The sequence below is a fragment of the Temnothorax longispinosus genome, chromosome 1 (assembly GCF_030848805.1).
Source record: "Temnothorax longispinosus isolate EJ_2023e chromosome 1, Tlon_JGU_v1, whole genome shotgun sequence".
Taxonomy (NCBI): domain Eukaryota; kingdom Metazoa; phylum Arthropoda; class Insecta; order Hymenoptera; family Formicidae; genus Temnothorax; species Temnothorax longispinosus.
Genome location: NC_092358.1, coordinates 7,361,710 through 7,388,832, shown reverse-complemented (window position 1 = coordinate 7,388,832; position 27,123 = coordinate 7,361,710). Strand labels below are relative to the sequence as shown.

Below are 27,123 nucleotides of genomic sequence, written 5' to 3'. Positions count from 1 at the left end.
AAATTTTTTTCACAGAAATTTTTTTCGGGAATTTTATTCTGCGTCGAAATTGTCATTGTTGCAGGGATGAATGCGAATTACAACGTTTTTCATCGTGTTTTTTATTTATCAAATTATTCTGCTGCTTAGCAAACTGGATTAATGAGAACGAAAACAACGACGCTCGTGTACCTCCTATTTTTGCGAGAATGGAATAAAGGATGCATGTGTAATAATAATACACAATGATAATAAAATAATACAGCATAATAATTTAATGAAACAAAATGTAATAACGAAATATTATAGTAATAAATTTGCATTATAATCCATATATTTCGGAGGCGTATTGTATACAGATGAACCATGAATTGGCACCATAAATTCTGCTTGATTTGCAAGCTCATAATTTTTCAACAATTTCTGGTTATATAATTATAATACTGCATTCTTGTTTTGTAGGATACCTTTTCGAATATTTTAACGTCTTGCACGTGGGACAGAAACAAGTCCTTGTAACGTATTCTCTATATCGGTTCTTACTTCCTCGCGATTTTTTACGATACGCTTGATTCATAGCTCTTTTTTTAAAGCCGAGGTCGTTGCGCAACGGTCGAAACCGGTTTGTGGAAATAAGAAAGCCGAACTTTATAACGAAGAAATATCGTAACAAATTACGCGAAGCTGCAATGCTCCTTTCTCGCGCTGTTGCTCGAGATTAGTCTCTAATTGCTGCTAAATACTCCCACGATGCTTATACCGACTTACTTATGCAAATGATTCTACATACTCTTGCTGGGAGCGCTCGGAAAACGTATCCTTCAATCATGGAATTAGCTCGCGAACAATTCCAGTTACAATTCCAGTTAGCTCGCTAATAAATTCGCAAAATGATTGTGCACGTTTTAGTCGGTTATTTTGAAAGTGGCGTAAAATTTTATTAAAATAATCTCGTTAAACGTTAGATTTTAATCGACTTCTTCGAGTTACGTTTCGGTTTCAGACATGTTGCATTAATGTCAATCTACGTTTTAATTAATACTCGCTTTTATTAACACTGATCGTATTATTTAAACGTGAAATTCTATATCTGTTATTTCAAATGTAATATCGGAGTTAATCTTATTAAAATGTCGGATATCAAGTTTCAACACGCGTCCCGTTTGTCATCAACCTACAGTGTAACGCTTTAATGTGCCTGCATTTAAGTATTTTAAATTCTATGAATTTGAGAATAGCGAGCTATTCTTGAAATTAGACATGCGTTTAACACGAAGCATTCTTGATTTCGCATTGAGAATCAAGAGTTCTTTTCTCTCATCTCGTGTTATCGCGCAGCCATTATGATCGGTACGAGTCGTTTTGCACGATCGCAATTACGATCGGCGCAATTGCATCAGGTACATGATGGCCCGTTAACGCTCGACGATAACCGCAGGACAATGCTTTAATGCCCCGAGACCCGAGACACACAAAAGACCCGTAAAAAGCGAGCCTGATGTAAAAAGCGCGCTCGATATCCACGAATATATTGCTGCGAAACTCGAAAGTGTTTATCGACAGAATAATTTGATCAGTTTTAGCACATTACTTTATAGTGCGAACTTTATACGAAACTCTAAACTTTCTTTTATTCTGATACAAATTATTTTTAAACAGTTGAAATCGAAACTCGTGGGTCTCGTGCGGTATTCTCGATGTTTATTTCGCTTATATCATCGTGGTAAAATTCTAAATAAAATTGCGACCTTAAATGTAGGATATGCAGATATTATTATGGAGATACGCGCGCGCGTGCGCGATTGGAATAGTTATAGCTCATAAAATTTAAATTAGACATACAAAAAAGCAGGGTTTTTTCCTACAAAATGTGACAATTTAAATTCATTTAATCTTGGCATAATTAAAATAAATTTATTAACCCTTAAATGCCCCGTGAGGTCCCCAGACCCTTTAGAATGAAATGTTTTCAAATGTTCTTGCCAAAAATGGAGCTCATGCTCCCATTGATGATAGTTGAGTGATTGACCTACCCGTTTGTACACTTAGCAGTACTCAGTTTACTTAATTTTTTATACTATGTTGAAATTGAAATTTTAACAATATAAGCGTTTTATTCTCTTTTCTAAGCCTTGAACAACATTGAAAAAAATTTTTATAACTAAAGATAAAAAAATCAATGAGTAAGGAGACATTTTTCATGCTGGGATCTTTTAGACCCCTCATGTCATTTACGAGATTCTTGAGAGGTGTGGCATTTAAGGATTAAATAGCTATAGATTTAATTTACTCAATTAATTCATATTTTATTCAACAATTATTTATTAGACTTATACATATGTGCACAAATTGCATAAACAGTCTTAATTTGATTTTTTAGTAAAGTTAAATTTTATAATATATATATATATATTAGATACATATTAGATTTTCGTAAAGTTGTATTTTATTCTGCAAAGTGAGAATTTTAATTATAAAGAAAAATGACAGAACTATTGATTTTATATCAGAGATATTCGGTACACTCTTGAGAAATAGGTGATTTTATCATAGAGCTGCTCGACATTTCAGAAAGACCTTTCTCGCGGTTAGCTTCATGAAATGAAAGGAACAATAGGAAAGTAACAATCGGATTCGCGAGCATGAAATTTGAAGTCGGTATTCTCGAAATATATTTTTGATATATTAAATTTCAACGATCGTGGAGAGCCGTCAAAGGATCTCAAAGCTTTCATCGACGGTGCATTATGACCATCGAACGGTTATAGTCTTGGAAAGTGCTTCTCACGAATCACATTTTGTTGTGCTTTATTCTTCCAGAAGAGACGCGGGGCTCTTTTCGCGCGATGCACTTTACCGCGGCTACATTTTCTCGCGTTGAGCTGCGATAGTTTCCGACCGTATCGAAATTCCAATTCCGATATATCAGGAAGGTGCAGCGTTTCAAGTGTAGGGTTTCTCGCTATCGAGTATTCAATTTTCACATAAGATCAAATCGGATTTCCTTTAAATTTGAATTTAAAGTCACGTACAATAAAGACACAATATTTGCTGCATCATAAAATTATCAACGTTTTCATTAACCTGTAAAGGACGGAAAGCCTATTTTTAGGCTCCACGGGGGTCGCTTATTTTTCGTAGTATAAGACTTTAACACATAGGTATATGAAAGTTATAAATAAAAATCATAAAAAGTAATGAAAAAACTTGCCCGTTCTCTAAACGTTAATATCATCAAATTTATAATATAATAATTACATTTATATAATAATTATATTAATATAATTAATATCTAAATAATAATTATTATAAATATAATTATTAATGTAATTATAAATAATACTTATTTATGAATAATAATTGTGTAAATATTATTTATAAATATTGATGTATACATTGTGTTGCACTTTTTAAAAGTAGTTTGAAACTGTATCTCATAATCGTTACATTTCAATTAAATGTTATAATTATTGTATATATTTCAACATTAATAGTCTAAACAATAATTAACTGTTCGCTTATATAGAACAATAATGGGCTGGCGAACAAAAGCTGGGTGTTATTGCTCAAATTTTATATTATAAACAATATTGTTTATAATATAAAATTTGATCAATAACACCCAGCTTGTTCGCCAGCCCATTATTGAAATATTGATTAATAGTCTAACTTTTGCACAATTTCTGTCCCTTAAATTTTTTACACGTCTCTTTTTCCTCGCTTTCAAATACCTGCAGTGAATCACGCATTCCACTTTAGAGAATGTTCCAAGACTTTCATGTTCTTTTAGAAAACGTACAATTCGCCTATTCATAATGGCGTAAATAAATGTTCTCCCGTGAATTCGCTTGCGCCGTTGTTTCTCTCGTGGCCCGTTTTATTTCGACTTGCCAACAGCCGATTGCCGTTTCGCGAATGGAACCTCTGAATGGAATGCCTTCTAACCGAGCTGGTAACTCGGTACTTTCATTCATTCGACGCGTCGCGCCGGCCGGCGGGATTCGTGAATGAACGGTCGATTCGCGCTCGAATGTATCTCGACGTCGGATCATTGCTTCGCAACGCGTGCTTTCTTGTCCGTAGAAACTCTGGTGGAAACACGCTTCCGCGCCAAATATATTTTGGGCATGAAATAAAGCGAGTCTGCATGTTCCCCGAAATAGATTATTGCCACTTCGTTCATTAGATACGTGGACAGCTCGTTTGCGTATAAAATTTGTGTATGAACACAATAAATTTATTAAATAATTATCTTGTTTAATTAAAAGTTCTACTAATTTTGAATGACCAAAATTATTTCTCTCATATCATAATTCGTAATTTTTATTTAAATAAAATACTTGTTGAGTTTTCTCTCTCTAGATCTCTACAATCGCATATTAAAATTTTTCATGTGTTACATATGCGTTATACATATACATTAAATGTGATACTTATACAGGATTTATGTTGCACTTATGTAACATGATAGAAAACATTTAGCAGAGGAGGAAGGCTTCGGAATAATCCTTCTCTCTTCGTATACTTGGTGCGCGAGTAATTTTAACTCGGGCATGTGAGTTATTTTAATTGCAACCGGATTCGTCCGGTGGCCATTAGGTACTTTTGTTCGATATAGCAGCGAGGAGAGAAAGATGATCATATACACACGTGCATTCGCCGCGGGGAAGTGAAAAGGACTAACGGAGAACGAGAGAAATAAGGAGTCGCTCTGCTGGCAGCCGGCCATGCTTTATGTTCCTATTGTGTGCTGCCCCTCGAGATCGATTGGATCGATTATTAACCCTCGTGGGCGAGAGCGCACCAATATATCGAGGGGCAATCCAGGAAAATCGATTTACGAGGAAAATCACGGCCATTGTTCTCGCGTCCGCCGGCGCGTTGCTCACTTAACGAACTCTTCAATTATGCGGTAGACCGATCTCGTTAATGAACAGATCTCGATGCTGCGTCGCGTCGGACGTTTCGATTGAATATCCCGATGCATGAGGATCAGTCATGACCGTGTGTTACACAGATGTTACACACACCGTGCATTATACACACAATCAGAAGGACAGCTTCAACCTGACTGACATTGTCATTTTGCTGCGAGAGAGCCGGGATCCCGATTATGACGTTGTCTGTGTAATGAGATCAGAAATTCATCGGGAAATGTGTTTGGGACATTTCGCTTAAATTTAATGTGTACGCATTATACATATCTCTTGATACGATAAGAATTAAAAGTTTATTTTTTTCTGTTACCTTTTATAATTGAAGCATATATTGATTCACTGAAATTTAAATCGTGATTCAATTTTTCTCTAAATTTTTTAAATTAAAGAAAAAGACTGTTTTTTTTGTTTCTAAGTACAGACCATAATTTCCTTGAGAGATCAATTTTTTGGTTCCTTAAAAAGACGAAAGAATGTAGCGACTAGGTATTAGCAATTGTGTTCAAATCTAAGCTAGATCTGAATTAGTTCGCATTAGGCTAGAATGTGACGGTTCTCGTGCTGCGAGACGATACATTTACGTTTAACAATAGCACGGAAACTCCGCGGGACTTGCAAGTCAGAACGCGGGCAAACCATCGCCCATTAGCGTACACGTATATTGACAGCGGTCGGGAGCACTGTAGAAGCGTTTGGCGAGACACTAGAGTCGACGAAACGTTGTGGAAAGTTTCCGGCAGCTTTACTCTACAGCTGCAACACTCAGCTCGAACTTCGCGATTACTTCGGCCACCAATGCGGAGACACCTGGCAACTTCTAGGGCTAGAGATAGGCTTGCTGCACCGCGCGCGACACTCGGGTATGCTATTAGCCCGTTCTCTGTATATACCGAAACAAGATAGTTTGCCTCTCCCTGTCTTTCCCAATGCCATCTCCCCGAATGTTGTCTCGAGGAGATAATCGCTCGGCGCGCGCGCGCGTGAGTTAGCAGAAAGGAATAAGACGTGACAACCGGTTTGGATAACTCTTTGTGATGCTCAAGGAAGAGAACTCTCGGGCGTTCGAACGACATAACAATTGTGTGTCAGTTTCGAAGAGCGGCATATATATAAGTGCTTGATGCTATTGGCTGTGCGTAACTGTGTAGAAAATGGTTACGTGTATAAGATAAATTATCAAATGCTATTTCATAACGTAAAGTAATATTACGTGTGTTGCGTAAGTTTCCTTGAAACGCAAGTATTTTAAACTTTAGTTATACGTTCTTCCCCGGTTCTTCCTTATACCTTCTTAGCTTTAAGCTTGTCGAATTCGCAATTATATGTATATTTTTTTACAAGAAGCAATGCGGATACTGGGGACATTAATTATATTTCTCTATTAAGCAAAAACATTTTTTAGTGTCTCTGATTATCTTGCAATCTACTTCCGCATGACATTATCTTCATCAGCTAGAGACATTTAAACATAAGTTGCTTCTTGCTTGCAATTACACTTCTTGCTTTTTAACGAATCTTTCTTATTAAACATTTCACCTTTCAGATTTGTACAAATGTCCTTCTAAATATATTTAATTAAAATAACTTACCAATTTTATTTAATATTTTTTTGTTATAGATTATTGCTTTCTACGATGTTTAACATATTCATAGCACTATATCAATTTATGAGTTACTTTTGACGTCACTTCTAAAGGTCTGTAAAGGTATTCAATTCCGAGACGTAATAATTTTCCTTCTAGCTATTTGTCATTCCTTCGCTCGGTCTTCTCTAGCTTTCTTATTCTTTTCTCTCTCTCTCTCTCTCTCTCTCTCTGTTCGATTGTCTGCATAGCAGTAGCGACAAGAAACCAGGTTGATGTTACGTGTCGCATGACACGGAGACAAAGGGACGAACGAAGTCTATTTGTTCACGAGAGGTGGCGGCGGCGGTTCTCACAGAACCTGTCAGAAAGCACTGTGTCATTTCGTTCGAATCAGTCACCCCCGTAAACCGTCCAACCACCGGCAGAGTTTCGCCGTGCGGAGAGGACATGTTCACCGCGAGACTAATTTGTAAGACCACGTAAATTACTTCGACACCAACTTTGGTTCCATCACCGAGAAAACCCGCAAAAGTTAACGGGTCTAGACGATCAAGTGAGTATTACCTCACTGTTCACCATTCTCGTTTATAACTGTCGAGCTTTAAAGTAATTCTCCGTTTACTTACACCAAAAATAGATTGTGATATAACGTTTATCGAAAAAAGAAAAAAAACTAAGAATTTCGAATAAATTGAAGAAAAATCGGGTAAACTGATTACAGTTTATAAAGAGACAGTTTATAGAAGTTTTAATAAAGGACCAACAATAACAAGGAATAGAAATTTTACTATTTAATTTTTATAAGAAAAAAATAAAATTTATCTGAAACATTTTTTGATACAGAGATATTGTATACAAAGAGCTTAGTCATAAAACTTTCAAGGAATGTTTTATGGCTGAAATCTCTCTTGAACTTGAAATTATATAGGCATAAAAAGAAAAATACACATGTTTCTTTAATTTCGGTGCTTAATAATATATCTCAAGGAGAAACAAAGTATTGAATAGTAAAGGAAGAAGAAACTTGAATAGTACGTGTCTCTTGTGAGTTATTTCATGTTAAAAATTTACACGTCGCGAAATACAGGAGTGGCATCAAAAGATTCACCGAGGAAGAAGCTGTCTGGCGAATTGACCGAGAAATGCGTTTTTCAAGTTTGACGCAAATCTCGGGAAATATCTTGCATAAAGCTCTCCGCGTGCTATTTAAGGCAACAATAAAAATCACTTCCGGTCGATATACCGCGTTTCGACGCTTTTACCCCGCGCTTTGCTCTGATCTCCGATTCCCGCCTGAGTGGCGTGTCATTCGGCAGGATTACGTATACAGGGCGTACAAAAGAATTCCATAAATATTGATGCTGCGTGCAGCAAAAAGCTTTTTATAAAACCAGACCACTCTTTGCTGCAACAACGGATTAATTCGACCGTGCACTTTATAATTGTGATTGTTTGAATAATATTGCAGAAATCGAATATAAAACATTAACATAAAACATGAACCGCAATTACAATGTATATACGAAAGAAATTCTTTGTTCGTACTCGATTTTGAATTGGTTGATTACGCAAATGAAATCTCGCAATCTACAGATTATTATCCAGGAAAAATGTCACGTGAGATGTTTTTAATTTCTTCGCGATTTACACGATATAATTTTCCTCCATTTTTGATGATCAACAATTTTCGAGATTTTAACTTCAGGTTATTATTCATCAAAGAATTGGAAATATGTGTATTTTAAGAAACGTTATTTCTTTTTTTCAACATATCTTTGTATTTAAAATTTCATCTTTAACGTGAAAGAGAATATCCAGAAGTACGTTAGGAAAATATAAATCACGCGACTGTTTGCGGAGTTGCAATTCCGCTTAGAAGTAATAACTTCAATGGAAGAAAATACTGTTTGAGCAAGATATCGTCAGTCCAAGCTTTACGTACTATTGCGCACGTTAATTAGTTTCGTGTCTCGAGTGCACGCGATTTGTCCGCGATTTGTTCTGACTCATTGCACGCCATGTCAAGGTTTCTTCCTCGCGAGAAATCTCTGCATGCTTTTCAAGCGAGACAAACCATGCATGGTGGCACCCGTGTATAGCTCGGAGATATACCTCCGCGGTCGCGCACGTTCCCGACATCTCTTTTTCTTTCTTACATCCTCGCGCCAACTTTATTGTAATATACAACTCGTGTATGAGCCACAGAGAAATGTAATCGAGGAATCGAAGCATTTGTTTCGAAGGAAGCACACGAGACTCGGCATTCGCCGCGACTATTGTCGCACTGGGAACATACGACATTCCATGTGAAGTTCAGAGGAATGCGGAAGGGAAGGACACAGGGAAAAATCATGGAAAATCAGAGAGAAAGAGGATGCCTGTTAGAATAACTAGTTGATGCTATGGTTGCTATGACGATAGCTATCGATTCCTTCGTCCCACCATTCCTCCATCCTCCTTCACTTCTCTTATCTTTTTTGCTCTTATCTTTGTTCTTATTTTTTAAACCTTGTTTTTACGTTCTATTATTTTTCTTTGACATTCTAACTTAACTTGCTTCTTTACTTTGAAATACTTCTTTACTTTTTCGAAATTTTACGACAATTTGTATATTATTGCATATAAAATAAATTTGATACAAACGTATTTGATGAAACATTTTAGAAATTATAATTTATTAAAATTATAATACATATAACAACATGTAGGGGAGACCGGGGCTAAGCCGACAGCGGGGCGAACTTGACACTAGGCTTTTTGCCAATTTAAATCTATCGTAGAAACTTGCCTTTGCTACTGTAAATGCGTCTTTATGTGCCAGTATTATCAACGGAATTTGGTAACATTCTGAGTTATAGTGTAATTTTTAACGCGACATAAGTGTTTTTGATAGTGAAAAGTAATTTTTCTGATCTCTCGAAAATGTCTACTCTTTCATCGAGCTTTACTCTTGCGAATCTACCGCTAAGTGATTTTGATGGGAAATTCGATGCTTTATACGAATCCGATAATAATTTTTGCATATTTTCAAAATTTATATATTTTTGGAGTAACAAAAGTAAAAAACGACGTTCGGGGCTAAGTCGACACGACGCCACCGGGGCAAAGACGACACTAACCTAAAGTGACATTATCGCAAAAAAGGTCACTGTTTCGTCCGATTCCGATGACAATTTAAGGAACATCTGTTGCGTGTGTTCGGAAAACATTTCATTAGCTTCTAATAACAAACAATGCATCTTATGCAACCGTATGGCTCATGACGAATGTGTGCGCACATCTGATCGCGAGTTTACGTGTATAAATTGTTTTTCAGATAGTTCAGAAAAAGATAATTAAAAGTTTAATCTTTTTTTTTCTCATTATTTTAAATAATTGTTTACTTTGTTCCGACTTTTTGTTTCTAATACACAATGTCTTTTCATTTGATAAACAATGTATTTTTATTTTTAAACAATAAAAAAATAAGTTCCAGATCAAATTGTGTCGATCAAGCAAAGTGTTGAGTTTGCCCCGGCGAGGTGTCGAGTTCGCCCCGTCATTTTTCAATTCGAAAATTTGTCTTCGCGTCACTTTTCCTTTCCTGGCGGCAAAACAAAGCGACGTACAGCAAAACTTCTTGAATCAATTTTGTACCTGAAGAAACACTCTTTAAATATATATCATTGAATTTGCCTAAAAATTTTAATTAAATATTAAAAATTGCCTTTGAAAAAATAGTGTCGGCTTAGCCCCGGTCTCCCCTATACATATAAATTATATAAAATTTTATATAATTTTTTATATACTATAAAAGAATCTTTGAGAGGAGAAATATTTTTAAATGCGCAAATATATTTTTAAACATTTGTATTTTGTAAATCTAAAAGTTTTACAAAAAAGTACCATTTCCAATATAAACGTAACTTTCGTAACGCGCATTTTAGTTTCGCGACTTGTATCTCTCATCTCGATTGATCTCGTGCGTAATCCTGTAAAATTGTAATTTTGGGGATCAGAAGATCAATGATGGAAATCCAGAGCTACGCGATCGCTATTCGAATCAATGGTTTCGTGCGCAGAACTACAAGGCAAAACAGCATCGCGGTATATAAAACGGACACCGTGCGTTCTAATATATCAAACGAGCGCGGCCCCATCGCATCGGTTGAGCGCGATGGTATACCGGACCGTCAAACACCGAAAGCCGAATTCGCGCGATTCGACAGAGATATCGGAGCTCTCCGGGATTATCGGCAAACGTTGTTCCCCAATCTCGGATATATAAATCACGCGCATCGTCCACCCGGTAGAGTGGACACGCATCCCGCCGCTCCATAGTCTCCACACACACCGTTCGATCGTTCTTTTTCTCATTCGTTCGTTCGTTTGAATATCACGCGTCTTCTTTTTTCCATTGTTTTTGCACAACGTCAGCTTCGTCGACGGGACACGTGTTACGAGCGCTTTACAGTTTTACGAGACACCTAGAACGTTTTTCTCGCTCGTCTAATGCCTTTTTTTAACCATTCCCAAAGGCGGTTGGCATGTTCTGTCGGGGAAAGCTCCCGAATGTCGCCTCTTTTTTATAGGAATGAGTTTACGCGCGGATTAATAATGAAAAGAAAAATAACTTCGGATTTTCCGGTGTCATTACACAGTAAAAAATAAAATGTTAATCGTAACATTTTTCGAATGTCCCAGAAAGTCCACTCTAAATTTTAAGTTAAAATAACTCATTCATCGTGTGTTACTTGTTGACAAATTAGAAATGTTAATTTATTGACACTATATTTTACATTTATATTTGTTCTTTTAACTTTAAGTATAATGTAAAAATAACTTGTAAAAAATGTCGATATAACATATTTGAATAAACGATAGTTATTTCAACTTAAGAGAAATGTTGTTTTGAACATTCGATTGTAGTAAATTTGATTATTTTGTATGTCAAAGTTTACGATTATTTGAAGATTTACTTTAACTTTTGTTTATGTTAAAATAACTTTAAGGCGTGTTGATTTTTTGAAATAATTATGTTAAAAGAACTCAAAATAATATTCAATTTCTAAAATGACATACATAAAGTGTTAAGTTATCACGTTGACATTAATATAACACATGAAAATGTTACGAAAATAATAACATAGCTATTGTATGTTAATTTTACATTGAAATAATAGTCAAATCTTGGTAACACAAGAAAATTTTAACATTTGGACGCATGATTTTTTACTGTGTATGTTTTGCGAATTTTTAACGTTGAATACCCTGGTGATTAAAATATAAACTTAAGCATGAACATCCTTTATGCGAAATAATAATGAAAGAATAAGAAACGAAAAAACATCCAAAATAAATAACGAAATATGAATTTCGTTACATTGGTATATAGAAGTTTTTGAAGAGAATGATTTCTGTGATTTTTTTTGCTTATAAAATACTAGGAATATTTTGGGAACTTTTCTTCTGGAGAGAAACATTTTAAAATAATGTTATTATGATAAAACAAGTAAAAGAAGCCACGTTAATAGTGTTGTAAGTACGAGAAATTTACAGTATCTTTGAAAAAGTCAATTTATATTATAAAATTACGAACGCCTTAATTTTAATTAAATTTCTCATCAAACTTCCTAAGCAGAGATCAAGACCAATTTATCGCTAAGCGGAAAGTATAACATGACGGCGGTAGCCTCGCGTAATTTTCCAACGTTTGCTTTATGGAAACGACGTATAAAACACGCCAAAGTATTTTTTCTTTGTCAAATAAATCAACGCTCGGAGCGAGAAAGAGCTGTCGCGTATGGCGGAGAGTGGCAGTTTTGCGAAAATTGCGCTCTCGAGCGCTCGAACGCTCGTGGGAGCTAGGCTGCGACGCGCGACGTGGCGCGAGAGACCAGAAAAAAAGATCACGTTGCAAATTTCCATGTGAATGCCCGTAAAAAATTCCTCCCGGTATTAAAAGCGCATGAAAAAAGACGGTGCGCGCATTTCCATAAGAGGATAGATCGCCGGTATGTCTTCTGAACCCAGACGCTTCCCGCGAATATTATAGTGATCCCACTCAGATGGAAATTTGTGTGTACTCGAGATGCTCGATAAGAGTAGCATAAATCACTGCAAGATGAAATCCTTCACTTATAGCTAGTTATAAATAAATCGTCGAATTATTGGTTTATCATCCTGACTAAGATATTTAATAATGAAAGTTATACATCCGCTGTGTTCATTTTTTTTTTTAATTAAATTATCTATAACTTATCGACTTAATTTATTAATATATAATAGTTACATACCTGTAGATATTTATACAAATTATTCAAAAAATTTAACTTGAAGAAAATTTAATTTTGAATATACTTTCCGATAACAGATATTTCGTGACATTTTCCACATGCTTACGTTTTTCCACACCAGTCGCCTGTGAATAGGCGTGAAATTTCGCCGCTATCGCAGGAATGTGTTTTTCATTGGTATTGTGCTGAAACGTGTTCCATTGATTATTGCACGTATTCAGACTCGCACCTCGCACCGCCAAAGCAAACGCAATGACAGAAATTGATTGACTCATTAATGGCGGCCGAGATATTTCGAATTGGTTCGCGTTTTAATCAGAACCTGCCTGCGATTCGTCGGCGCTACATTCCTTTTATTATAGATCTTGCTCGCCGTTTATTGATTTATTGAGTTATATTTTGCCCACTGTGCGTCCAGAAAGCGTTAATACTCGGCTCGAACGTAAATTTTGGTCATTCCACATTTCACCTATTATTTTATATAATCGAAAAAATTATGCGAATTAAAATATTTATCGATAGACTATTTTTATGGTGACTTTATCATGAAAGTAGATGTTTTTATGCAAGAATATACCTATTCCTGTACATATATTACAATATACTGTAATAACAAACAAGAATAAGATCGTCCTTAGAGAGTAAAATCGATTTTTTTTTAAACTTTTATACATATATATACGAACTATTAAATTTTTTTTATTTTTGCTTATTAATTGAAGAACATTAATTGCCACACGAAGATATCGAAATCTTACTTGTACTTTTAATTGATTTAATTTTAAATAGATCTTAGAGAGAGAAGTATTTATCGATAGACTATTTTTATAGTAGCTTTATCATGGAAGTAGATGTTTTCATGCAGCTAGAGAACTAGATTTTCAACTTAATATGCATTAAAAGGAACATTGCGGCCTAAAATACCGATGTATATTTTTGTTAGCAAAAATGGTTTAAGATATTGGATTATCCGCGTCCATTAACGCTGAAGCGACATCAAGTTTATGTTTGGTCTTCCCTGGAGAGGCGGAAGGAATTTATAAAGAGATTAAAAGGCTGCTTACGTAAGAGAGCGGCCACACCTTGCTGCTATCTGTCTGATGGCGTACTTTCCATAACCCTTTCTCCATTCCTAATAGAATTACACTTACCGCACGCAATTCCAGCGCAATAACAATTAGATCGAGTTACATTCTTTTTTCTACGCGCATCTTTTTCAAACGTAAAATTTTCTTGGTAAATTTGAAAAAATCTTACGTATAAAGCTTTGCTATTAAAACATATATTGCTTATACACATTAAACAGATCTAATTATATATATTATGAGTATTTTATCAAAGTGCATTAATGTAATTTGTTGTAATTATCACCTTAATTATGTGTCACAACACATAATTATGAATAACGATGTATTGTACAATGTATTGATAAAAATTGTCATGCAAAATTAATTCATTTTTCGAAGGATTTCACACACAAAATTTGATTATATATTTATTTACATTACATACCGTTCGCGTGTTCCTTTTTCACGGAATTTTGCGGTATTCTCTACGAAATTCTGTGTGAAGCAAGATTCCACCTAGGCACCTGTGCAAGTTTCAAAATTACGCAAGCGCAAATGAGTATGTGTGCAGCGAATATAACATTTCGACAGAAACGCTAATTGGCACAGAAACTGTCGATTTGCAGTTGCTTCTAAGCAGAAAGTAACTAGGGCGTGACGTTACGTCACGAGTGGATTGAAAGTAATTTTTGCGATTTAGCGAATAATCAACTAATGGATTTAGAACGGATAAATTAACATTCTTTTAAGGTTTTTTCTCTTTTTCTACTATCTTTTGTGAAACGAGGCAAAGAAACGCAAATAGGAAGTAATACGTAGATGAGATTGCATCGACAATAAAAATAATAAAAATAATAGATATCGAGAGTAGAGATAAGAAAATGGTGAGATTAAAAAACGTTTTCAAAAGTTGATCGGAGCAAGTTATAAATTCCATTGCGAAACACACTTCACGGTACAAAAGATATTCGGTATTCCTTATTAAAATTTTATGGGAGAGATTAGAGTCAATGAGTTTTTAACGATAATGTCGCCAAGTATTAGCCATTCAGCGAAGCATTATTTAATCGATAACCGTATGATGAAAATATGGATAGGATAAGAATTGATAAGAAATAATGATGAAGTTTTCTTAATCTTTTTACAGTTGCGATATTGATTTTTGCGCAAAGTATTTTTAATCAGTGTTACTTTTGAGATATTAGATGGTATGCTGTATCAAGTAATCAATCCTTTGTATTTCCGTAACGCAATATATAACAATATAGTCTTTATAGATCTTTAGAAATCTTGAAACTTTTTTTGTTCGTTGAACTTTTTAAATTTTTATATGTAAATGTATAGATTTTCCGACTTACTTTACAGTGACTGTTTTGGATTTTAATAGATTGTGATGTATACCTATACTGCGTCGCGTCATCGATTTGACAACTATATTCGCGTTTCTCGGGGAGTGCTACGGGAGTAAAATCGCATTCTGCAGCACGGCATCAGAATGATGTATGAGACGCTTATTTTGGAAGCAACGTATAAGTTCGGTTTCTGAAGCATTAAGAATTTCTATGAGGGACTGGATATAAACCAGATACGATATCGATCTCGGGGGTTATTTTCCAAATTAGATTTGTATATTACTTTCAAACAGGATTTTAATCTTATAATTCAGTTTGTTTGATTTAATTTGCATCCACTCTTCCATCGCGCGCGTCTCGAATAACAAATATTTAATTCTAACTGTGACAAAGTTTAATTTATAATTTAGCGGTATATTTAAATCTAAATACGTTTATGATATACTCAAACATCAAATTACTTCTAAACATTCTCTCTCCAGTTTAGATTGATCATATCTTCTCGAACGTCTCCATTTCCTTTGCTGTTACCATTTGCTAGTTATCCTTTAGGGCTTACAGCTCAAAAGCATCCTTTGTAGCTGTAAACATCGTTAACGAGGCAGGATCGTTAGGGTGACTCGCGATTGCTCGATTAACTTGTAACTGCGATAATCAAATCGCGGGCTATCAAGGCGGCGATGTAACGTAATGACGACGATAACGCAATTACTGCGTCCTCCGGCGAAACGCCGCGCCGCGCGCCGTGCTGGCGAACGGGGCAGGAAGGACTACCAGAAGTTACGCTGCAGGGGCAATTGACGTAACGAAACTATAACTAAGCTACCGGGATAATGGTAGGAAGTCCTCTTTATAGTCGCTGATAAGTCGCTAAATTACCAGCATGGCGTTACTCTACGGCGGGTACTTACCGTGCGCGCGGTGTACTTAAGAATAATGCGCGCGCGAATTCTGCTGCGCTTTCCTTTTTATCTCTTTTCCTTCCCGAGGAATTTTCTTCGAGTCTGGTACGAATTATATTGCACTTGATTCCACATTCGAGCAATAATAATCTAATATGCAGGATGACAATCGGGAAGTTGCTGAAACTAAACATCTGTTATTTTATAATGAGTAGACAGAATGAAGTGGAGTTAAGCACTGCGCCGCAGAAGAAACCCGTCATTTTTATTAGCGCACAGCACATCAGTACAAGAAGAATGTGTAGGTATTTCTTTTACAGCATAGCATCTACCTAAGTCATTTCATTCTGTCCACTCATTACAAAATAACGGTTTTCCCCAACGGTTTTTCTGTCGCTATTGCGTATAATGATAGATATAACCGCAATTTGATTACAATAATTGAAATTCCTATTAAATTATTATTTAACATAATTAATAACTGGAATAATATTACAAAAAAATGATTGCATATTTACTGTAAATATTTATACAAGACATATGTTTATATGTATATATGTCAAATATGTATTGCGTATCAAAGTTATACATATTATCACGATTATTATTAATTATTTAAGAACTCCCTTTTGTATTTTTAGATCGTAAATTTAAAAATTCCTTGTATTTTTAGCAGAGATCGAATATGTTTAGAGGAACGTTTATCGGATTATTTTTTGACAATTTATCAAAATCAAATGTATTCACGGTCACGATAAAATTTATTTGCTGAATATCACTCGACGCGTATCGAAATTTAAGCGAGACTTTTTCAATCAAATTTCAAATTTTACTCTTTGGGACGGAAAAAGAATTGAAGCGTACACCTTTGACGATATTGCAGACCTTGACCGCCGTCATCCTCGGTGAATGCTGGCAAACGTTCCCGCATGTTATCCCGCTTTCTCTTTCTCTCTCTCTCTTTCTGTCAGCAAAATCGGGCATCGTTCGGGCAAATCGAGCAACGCGTATCGTTCTGGCGCAACTCTGGTGCTGCTGCATTGCGACGTGCGATGCATGTCGGATTGCAGCCACACTCGGCTTCAACAGAATCGAGAATCCAGGATGGAGGAACAAGCAACCGCGTGTACAATGCCAAGGGTTGCTTTATCCTCCCTCCGGGTTTAAACTTGAATGGATATCTTCGGACACAAACGGAGCCTTGCCTTGAGCAGTCGTGTTTCTCTCTGTCTCATTATACATCCCTGTTTCCGCGATATCAATCATTGATTAACCATTATCGACGTTCAGACGTTTACATAATCAAGAAATTATTATTATTATTCATCTGTCTGATTAAGTGGCCATACATTTTTTTATGTGAACGCAAGGTTTTACGTTTCTTGCGGAATTTATGTAATGTAAATTCTGTCATATTGATGATTTATACGTTTCTTATTCTTATATAATGATTATCTCTTTCTCTCTCTCTCTCTGTTTCTCTCTCCTTATTGCTTCGCAAAATGTATGTTTGTATGCATGTACCTGCGCACATGATGCACCACGAGGAGTGAATACGATAATAACTCGGACCAGGACTCTACCGCAGGAACATGATGTCCTCTTTAAACGTACCGCCCACGCGACGTAATTCATGCAATGATGGCGCGGTCGATATACATTCACAATGTGAGATAATTCGACAGTGAACTCCGAGTTACATATATGAAAACGTAAGCCTACCCTTAATAACCCTTAATATACCTTAATATACAAAAACCCTTAATAACCTATTCAAATTATGCGTAAATGTGCGTGTTGCTGTACTAGTATTTTTTGCTGGATATTTGCTCGGTCCATCGAAGTGTTTTCGTACCCTACATAGACTCAGTTTACTTGACGAGTCATTATTTGTTTTCGCTTTATATGCGAAATGAAGAGAAATAGAAATAAAGAAAAATTGTCGACAAGAGTCATTAGGAGAGAATGAAATATATCTATAGAGCATCTCCCCAGGCAATTTGCCATCTCTTATTCACGAAACCTTAAATCTATTTATAGCTTTAATTTTCTTTAGGCAGGTGAAATATTTAAATAGAGTTTAGAAAATATTTTATATTATATGAACCGAAAGTTTATCTGCTATTTTGCATAAACTTTATTGACTTCAGAGACTTTATTTTGTGAAATTATTGAATAAAATTCGCCGTAAATTTATCCGCGTGACGAACAGACGAGTAGTAATGTCACGGAAATATAAAAATGAGATATATATGGATCGTCTGAAAAGTGCCGTGACCGTATGCTGACAAATAATGCTCTACCTATCTTTAGTGAAAAATTATGCTCGCGCGGTCTCACGTAAATTTCCGCGCGACGAACTTTACGGTCGAAGGGATTGAAATATATCGCGGCTGATCCTGCGACATGCATCCCACGGGATGTGTATCACGCGCAGGACGGCCGCGTCGTCACGCCAGTTTTACCGCTCTCCGCGTTTGCATGCAAATATAGAGGGGCTCGCGCGAATCGCGCGCGGAATGCAAAGCGGCGATTACACGCGCGCGCGCGTGCTAATTCGCGGCCGATCGTTTCGTCACGAACGAATCCAGCTGTCGCGTTTAACGACCTCCCGTTTCGCCGTTCGCCGTTGACGATATTTGCGACAATGCAGCTCCGCAGCATTGGCGCAGAATACAATTACCAACGGCGCCGCGCGTTCTTCGTAACGGTGTCACGCGGGGACTTCATTGCGCGGAAGTGCGTAAACGCGCGCGTGGTCGCGTTTATAATTGAGTAAAAAAACGACCGTATATACGAGAAAAAAAAAAAGATAGAAGTAGCGTCAAACTCAAACGGTAGAGAAATACGCGCGGAAGGTGCGGTTTCGGTCTAATAAAGATGGCACGGGCGCTCCATTTATCGTGTTACTCGCACGTTTTATCTACATCTCACTCGCGTCACACGTGGTGATCGCGCGTTATCGAGTTGATCATAGTCTCTTCAATTTTTTATGCCAACTGTTCCGATACAGGCCATGATATTGTCACGAGGCATTAAAGGTGCGATTTTATTGACGCTAGAAACCAGCGGCAGCGTCAAGAAAATGTAGTGGAAAAAGAAGTTTCGTTGAATTTTGCGGTACGCTAAAAAGTTGAGACGGTCTGAACTTCTTCCCCCACTACATTTTCTTGACGCTGCCGCTGGTTTCTAGCGTCAATGAAATCGCACCTTAATCCAGGATTATGTAATTCCCCGCGTTATCACGCGGTCGATTTTTATCTTTATTCTTCGAAAATATGTTTACTAAGCTGCGGCCATTTCTGTATTTCAGCACAATCAAATGCAACTTGTATAAAAATTAATTGCTATTTTTTTTGCTAATTAATTGCCTTATTTCCGACTTCTTGTTTCTGCCAATTCGCTAAAAACATGGCTGTGCTACCTTTAGACTAAAGTTAACACAGCCATATAAAGAAAAAAATTAGGAATAGGTACAATACAAAATTCCGTATATAGTTAGATGATAGAATAGTGATAATGAATTATCGATGAAATTCGTACACTTTGTGATTTATATCGTGCATATGTTATATACGCGATATATGTAGAAGAGACGTAGAGTCAAAATGAAAAATTTATCCTCTCTCTCTCTCTCTCTCTCTCTCTCTCTCTCTCTCTCTCACACACACTCTCTGCCCGATAGGGTAGACCGGGGCACGTTGTCACAAGCGACCTGTCGTTATTTATTGTTATGTAACAACTGTAGAGTAACAATCACACAAAATTCGATACTGTCCAATTGAAGCTGAGGGTTCACTCGAAATTTTGGCATATTAAAGTACTCTTAAATATTGAATGTAAAAAATACAAAAAATATTGAACCAAATGTGTGACAACGTGCTCCGGTCTACCCTATATATATATATATATATATATATATATATATATACTTAATATTATACAGTATTTTTAAATTAATTTAAATATAAAGCGTTATAATATAATTTGTCTTTAAAATTGCTCGTACAGAATCAGAGTTCCGACTCGTGTTTCCCTTAATTACATGCATTATCTCCAGCAAAAATTGTGTGCACCATCTTCAGCAACATATATCAAGCAGTTTCGAAATTCGCATCTTTCTTAATTATCATGTGTTATCTCTAACAAAAACTGACACACCATTTTTACATCAGATGTATGAATTATTCAGGAAATTTACATCAAATATGCGGTTAGCATTGGAATAGTGTTCTCCGACTGCTACACCCTGCCACAACCTGACATGACCCTACGGGATGCGTCGTGACGTGACTGGAAACAGAAAGAAAGGAGCGCGTTATGAGGAAGGGTCCCCTCAAGTCGATAGAAGGCGGGAGGCACGTAATTTTGGGGTGAACGTAATTTTGGGGAAGTTGTAACGAGTTATTTAAATGTTATCTATAGTAACACCAACGTCACGAGATAATGGGGGATTGGCGGTAATACTTCCGGCATGGGGCGAATGACTCGTCATATCATGACCGTTCTCGGAGGCTTATTTGTTTTGTCACTCGAGTGACAGAGATAAATGCACGTGGCAGGAGAGGGCTATTATTTGTATTTGTTTCTCTCTTTCTCTTTCCCGCGTGGTCTCGCACATTTTGCGGTGAAACGGATTGGCGACGTCGTCGAGAGGTTTTTGCCCGCCGCGATAGAGAGGCGCGTTTCACGAAGGAAATGAAATACCGCGACGGCGGAAAATGCGTATTTTATCGAAACGGGTCGGCCGCGACGCGACAAACCGATGATCCCTCGTACACAGAGTGCGTTTCACACTTCCTTCACCGGTGTCTGTCCAATATTGAAGCTGAAGAGGAGCCGGATAAAAATACAGAATGTATATAGATTACACAATGCTCGTAACACTATGTAATATCAGATATACGGAGTCTCGATGCAGCGATGCTTTGGTGCTATCGCGCGGTGACCAATGACGGTCCAGCGTGGTGATAAATCTCAAGTAGCTGGCGCATAAAATTTACGATCTGTCTTTTACGTTCGCTCATGCCTGGTGCACTTTTGTATTCTTACAGAATTCAGCTGTGCGCATATCGTCGATCTTTGAGTCTTCATACGGCCGTAAATAAATAAGGTACGACGCAGGTCGGGTGCATACAAAAGTAGCCGCGCTCACGCCATTTTTTTATGCATCTCTGAAAGTAATAGAGCCGCCGGTTGCTAGCTAGGTTTAAGCAGTCAGATATTTCGACGGTTACGGTTATTCAGAAGCGGTTATATATTTTTGAAATTTCGTTTAAAATTGAATTGAAATGGAGCTTATGGTATTTCTAACAATAAGATCAGAAAAATGAAAGGGAATCATAGAATGGTGATAGTGAAATTATCTAATACTGCAACGTCAAAGATATATTTTCTTGATACATTTTATTGTACATATCGAAATTATCGATCGCCTTTTTATCATGCGCCGCGCGTGCAATCATGAACTCTTCTTGCGAGAGAGAAAGATAGAAATGCGACACGAGGGACTTTCTTGCGCATCGACTCAGTCTGCGAGAAGTACGGAAATCCTGATGACTGCCAAGCGAGAAAATCCGATAGTTCGGGAAAAGTGGAAAAGCCGCGGTTTTTCGCCCTTGAATGATGTTTTCCATTCCGGGTGATGGAGTACCGTGTCGCATTTCACGCCTACCCTCGGGAAAAGGGTATCGCCGCTGTGACGAGGTAAAAGCATTGTTATACATATAGGAATGGGTCGATCGGGATTTTTAATCTCAGCCATCATCGATATCACGGCAATTTATTAGAAACCGGTTCGATATGAAATGATTTTAATGCTTTTACCAATATTGAATTGGATGTCGCGATCTTCTTGCGACGTGGAAAAAAAATTTCAAAACTAAATATTTACATAACATCATAATGTAGTTTAAAAAAACCTATAAATATTATAATAATATTGATAATTGTATTCAATTAAATATCTGTAGATAATACATGTAAAATGAAGATTCTATTAAAATAAAATCCGATTGGAGTTAGAACGAGATATTGTCATAGGGAAAAATCTTTTTCCTCTCATCATTTAAAAAAAAATTTATTTTTCCACGAGAGATATTGTCAATATTGTCAAATACGTTTATTACTTAACACTGTACCTATATAATATTGATTGATGGCGTTGATTAATGAAGATCAACCGGCAGAATAGATTTTATATATCAAAATATATCCCTGACATAATTTTTCTCTTCGTGATATCCCAGTGCCGGTCGCATTTTTTTCTAATCATATGAGATCATATCTTATCCTTCCTCATATCAGTGTCACCATAATATCCCGTCGTTCGTTTTCAAAGAGAAATCAGGGCGCGCTATATCGTACGCTAGAGTGGAGTCGGACGATAACGCGCGGGTAGCTAGTAACAACAAGAGAGGACGAAGGGAGAGGGAGAGAAGAGCGATAGAGAGAGAGAGAGAGGAAGAGGGAATTACGGGAGGGGTTGGAATTACGACTGCATATTAAACATAAGCGCGCATGGTATGAATAGACGGCGAGAGCACGACCTACCTTAGCATTGTTGAACGTCGAAGCACGCGAAAGACAAGAAGGAGAGGACGGAAGCAATATTCCAGGCTTCTTCTTAGCACGGAATACATGAATATTTGGTCTTTCGTGTACGTTAATATACGAGGAAAAGAATAAAAAAGAGCTTTACGATAAAGAACGAATCGTGGATGCATTATAAGTGAAATACGTATATATATGTCCGAAAAAATAATAAATATACGCTATACGATAATACGAACCGGTATCGATTAGCTAATAATGATAGCAAGCAATGAATGGTATTAAAATTATTATATTACAAATTATTTTATATTGCAAATTATAATTTTTCAATAAATTATATACATAAATATATATAGTAAAAGTATATTTACATTTTATTAATCCACTTGTGTTTTGTTTAAAGAATATTTAATTTGGAGTATAATTACACAAAGATAATTCAAAATAATATATGAATACATAATTGTAATTTTTATTTGATTCTGATTTTACAGAATATGAAATGGAAGAGTATAAAGAATATAAAATGGAAATAAAGCTTATCGGATCGTTAGCTTTTTACTTTGTATAATTGCTTTTAAGAGGATACTGGAGTCGTCTGATTTCACGTTCGTCCGATCGAATGGATTCTAGCATCTGTTCGTTGAAGATAAAATAGAAAGAAGTAGTACATGCGCAAAAGTTGAATGATATAATAGTAATCTATTTTTCTATTAATTTTTTAAAGCAACGATGCATCGGAAAAGTGAAACCTTTTTCTTTAATGGATTCTCATTTTTTTGCACAAATGCATGGGGATATTCTCATGCGTAAAAGTTGGGTAAGGTGCTCGAAAAAGTAATATTTTACTAAATGTTTTATATTTTAAAATAAAATATTTTGTAAACTATTTTAGAACCGTAACTTAATACTTTTATGCACAGAATAATTAAATAAATGAATTGATGTAAAAAAAAAAACAGTTGCTTATAATTTTTTAAAGGTAACTATTTTCTTTACACCAGTTGATTGATCTTATTATTCTGTTTTACAAAAGTATTAATGTATGGTTATCAAAAAATGAATAGTTTACGAAATATTTTATATTTCATGTAAAAATATATCAGAATAAAGTATAAAATATTTTGTAAAGCATTTCTCTTTTTTTCCAAGCACGTTACCACGCGTCAATATAGCGCGCGTCAATTTGCATAATTCTTTTTTGTTCCACTTTCCAGATTTGCAATTGCAATAGTTTAAGGTAACGAATTCCGCTTTGACGAGAATCGCACGATCGAATCTGCATGTATTCGCGCAGAAACGTATGCGTGTTTATTCGTGTAGTCTGGCAAATTTGTCTGTTAATTAATCAAAAGATTAATCAAACTAGGCTATCGAGTACACGCGGTACGAGCCAGGGATCTGAAATCGCAGTCGTATTAATGATGGCCGATAATCACTTTTTAATAGGCAAGTCACTGTAATAAAGATTGCGCCGAAACAATCGAGTGAGTTGCCGTCGCAAGTCGATAAGTCTGCCAACTCGTTAAACACGACTATTCAGAAGCTTCCCGGCACATAAACTCGGATTAGTTTCGGTTCGCGCAGTGTAGAGTAACTGGTGTAGTTTGATTCAATGAAGTTCCGATAATGTACTGATTTCCCCGACAACGTATCGGATGCGTCTTGCTAATGTTATTACCACCGCCCGCGCCTGTTTGTATAAACGAACATCTCAGCTCAGATATATTAATATTGCGTTGAAGAAACACAATTTTCTAAATTATTAAAAACAATGGTAAGCATTTCTTTTTTGTTAAAAATAAATTTTCTATTTTTTTTTCTTTTTTTTTTATTTTTTAAAATATTGTGTTAGGTTTAATAAATTCTACATTATTTTTAATAAAGGGCTATTTTTATAAGTTAAAAATATGTTAACTTTTTCACAATTACTTTTACAGGTACCAAAGAGCTAGGTTATATAATGAAATTGTCGCGAAATCAGTGATGTTATCAAAAATTGACAATATAATTATAACACTCTTGTTTGTTTTTAGTATTCTCGCATACAGCGTTTTTAATTTACCGTATCTTCAGGAACTTGCTTTTTATTTGTCGAGCACGGGTCGTAACTTTCGGAAGGTATACGATACCGCCAGTATTATTACATTTTTCCAGGCTGCCTTGCGATAAATTACAGTTTACGGTGTTAATTTGGCTCTATACGTGATATTAGCTAGGAACTTCAAGGCGAGTTCAAGCGAAAGATCTCGTGAAAAATTCGCATCTCTACATATCACGCTCAAATTATTTTTCTTTATTTACAATAAGAGGAACGTACATCAATTTTTTATGTGAAAAAAATCTTTTTTTTATAGAAAATAATTGAGCAATAAAATGTTTTTTGCACATTTTAATTATGATGTAATTAAATCTGAATCTAATTGTAAATGTGCAAAAAATATTTTATTAGCAAGTTCTGCGCACCTTTTTTTTTAGAAACTTTAAACATGTTTCGCATGTTTCAAATATCATATCGTTTATATCATGGAAATATATATTCTCTCTTTCCAGCGAATCAAAATTGGGAATAATCGCTTAAAGAACAAATCAATGGCACGTTAATAAATTACATAATGTCTATATTTAATCAGTGAGCCAGAGTATCGAAATAAATTTTAATGCTAAATATATATTCTACGCAATTAGAGATGAAGTAATTAACGGTACAATTAAATTATATACGATCAACTTTATAATTTATTTATATAAAGGTTTTATATAAATTGGAAATTGATAGTGATTAATTGTTAGAGTAGATTAATTTATTAATTAATAAAACAGATCCTTTAGAGCAAGAAATTTTCTGTTGCCTACAGATATTATTATCTTCGTCCCAGGGGACGGTCGCGAGGGTCCGCGAGGGTGATGCTCCTGGTGAGCGGAAGTGAAGAGCCCCAGGCGGCTTTTCTCCCTTCGTGCTCATCGAGGGTGGAGAAGAAGAAGGACTGCAGCGGGGTCGGTCCCTGGCCTGCGGGCAGCAGCTGTAGCTGAAACTGGAAGCGGCCAGCGGGGAGGAGTGCCTCGTGGTGCACGGCGGTGCTCCTCTAACGGCGGCTAGAAGGGAGTTATGGTGTCTCGCGCATGCAATGCCTGTGGCCGCCGCAGCCGTGGCACTGTGGCATCGTGCCCATCTCAAGGCGCTCGCCTGCATCGTCCTCGCCCTGATCGCCGTTCAGTATCTGCTTAGCGGCGGCGTGCTCGATCGTCGCTCCATCGAGACCATCTTCACGATCAACGCGACCAAGTAAGTGCTACCTGTCCCTGTCCATTTGGCTTTATATCTTCTCCATTGATACTAGTATTGGCAAGTCGCCTCTTTGGAGTATTATTCAATAAATTATGTGATTGACATTACGTTTTGTACCTTCAAACATCAAGCATGGAGTTTGCTTGGACATCAGGAGGATTAGTTGAATTTTTCTCTTCTAGACATGGTCTTTAAACAGATATTAAATGTCGAATTTTTAGATCCTGATTTTTTACATAGGACTTACAATTAAAGTAAGCTGCTGCTTACGGATTTCATAATTCTACATTTGGAAATATCTCGTAAATTTGAAACTTCCGCCATTTCCGGAAAATCATTTTCAGTTATTAATCTACTAACTCCGAATTGGCAAGTTAAGTCATTTGAAACGTTTGCTGTGCATATCGAATTTCCAACTTGCTATAGCTCTCGCAATAAATCCGGCGCGCTCTACGTTTTCGACGAAGCGTTAAGTGCCAATTGCCAGCTCCATGCGAGTCTCGCGAGGCGCGCCTTGGAAGTTACTCGGCGTGCGTCCCGAAACTCGCGCGCATTCCGCAGCTTAAATTCCGCGCGAAGTCGTCGTGCATTATCGCGACGACGACACGGGAGATGCAATGCGTCCCCGTAATTCCGCGTTAATCGCCGATGTTGGATTTCCGGCTTAATAATCGGCCAACTCGTCGTTATTCGCCGACGACGCCTCGCTCGCCGTGAGTTAGTTCGCGTTGGCGTATTGTCGCGAATTATTAATAGGGGGTGCGGAATCTGCACGAGCAAACGACAGACCGCTGCCTTTCCTTTGCTCTGTGCACTGTTGACGTGAATTTTCCTCGGGCGAAGTTTCGCGAGAGATTTCACGGAAGATCCCTCGTCCGTGATAATTGAGCTGCAGCATTCGCAGTCAACTGTACCTACTGTTACATTGCTAACGATTTTAGACGGATTGTTCCCGAATAATTGTACGGAAAGCTGTTAGCTCAATTCATCTCTGAGCAAATCCTTTTTCTTCATATTCGTGACTTGCAGTATTGTAAAGTGAAGTTAACGTAAAGTTAAAAGCTATTAAGTAAAATATTATTAACGATGAATATGACGGATATAAATGAAACGCTATTAAAATGAATAATTAGTATATGTTATTTATTAAAGTAGAACGATATAATGACATGGAATTTAGA

At 36.5% G+C, this 27,123-nt stretch overlaps 1 protein-coding gene across 2 annotated transcripts in view; it reads left to right on the top strand.

The window, feature by feature from the left end:
• LOC139814993 (beta-1,4-N-acetylgalactosaminyltransferase bre-4) overlaps positions 1-27,123 on the top strand; it is a 91,468-nt gene that overhangs the window by 36,059 nt on the left and 28,286 nt on the right. Inside the window, exons 3-4 of one of the 2 annotated variants that reach the window (XM_071781675.1) lie at positions 21,153-21,211; positions 25,512-25,939. In XM_071781675.1, coding sequence (XP_071637776.1) covers positions 25,782-25,939 — 158 coding nt within the window. In that variant the 5' untranslated portion in view covers positions 21,153-21,211; positions 25,512-25,781. The remainder of the gene's footprint in view (positions 1-21,152; positions 21,212-25,511; positions 25,940-27,123) is intronic. The other variant, XM_071781602.1, reaches the window with a different exon arrangement.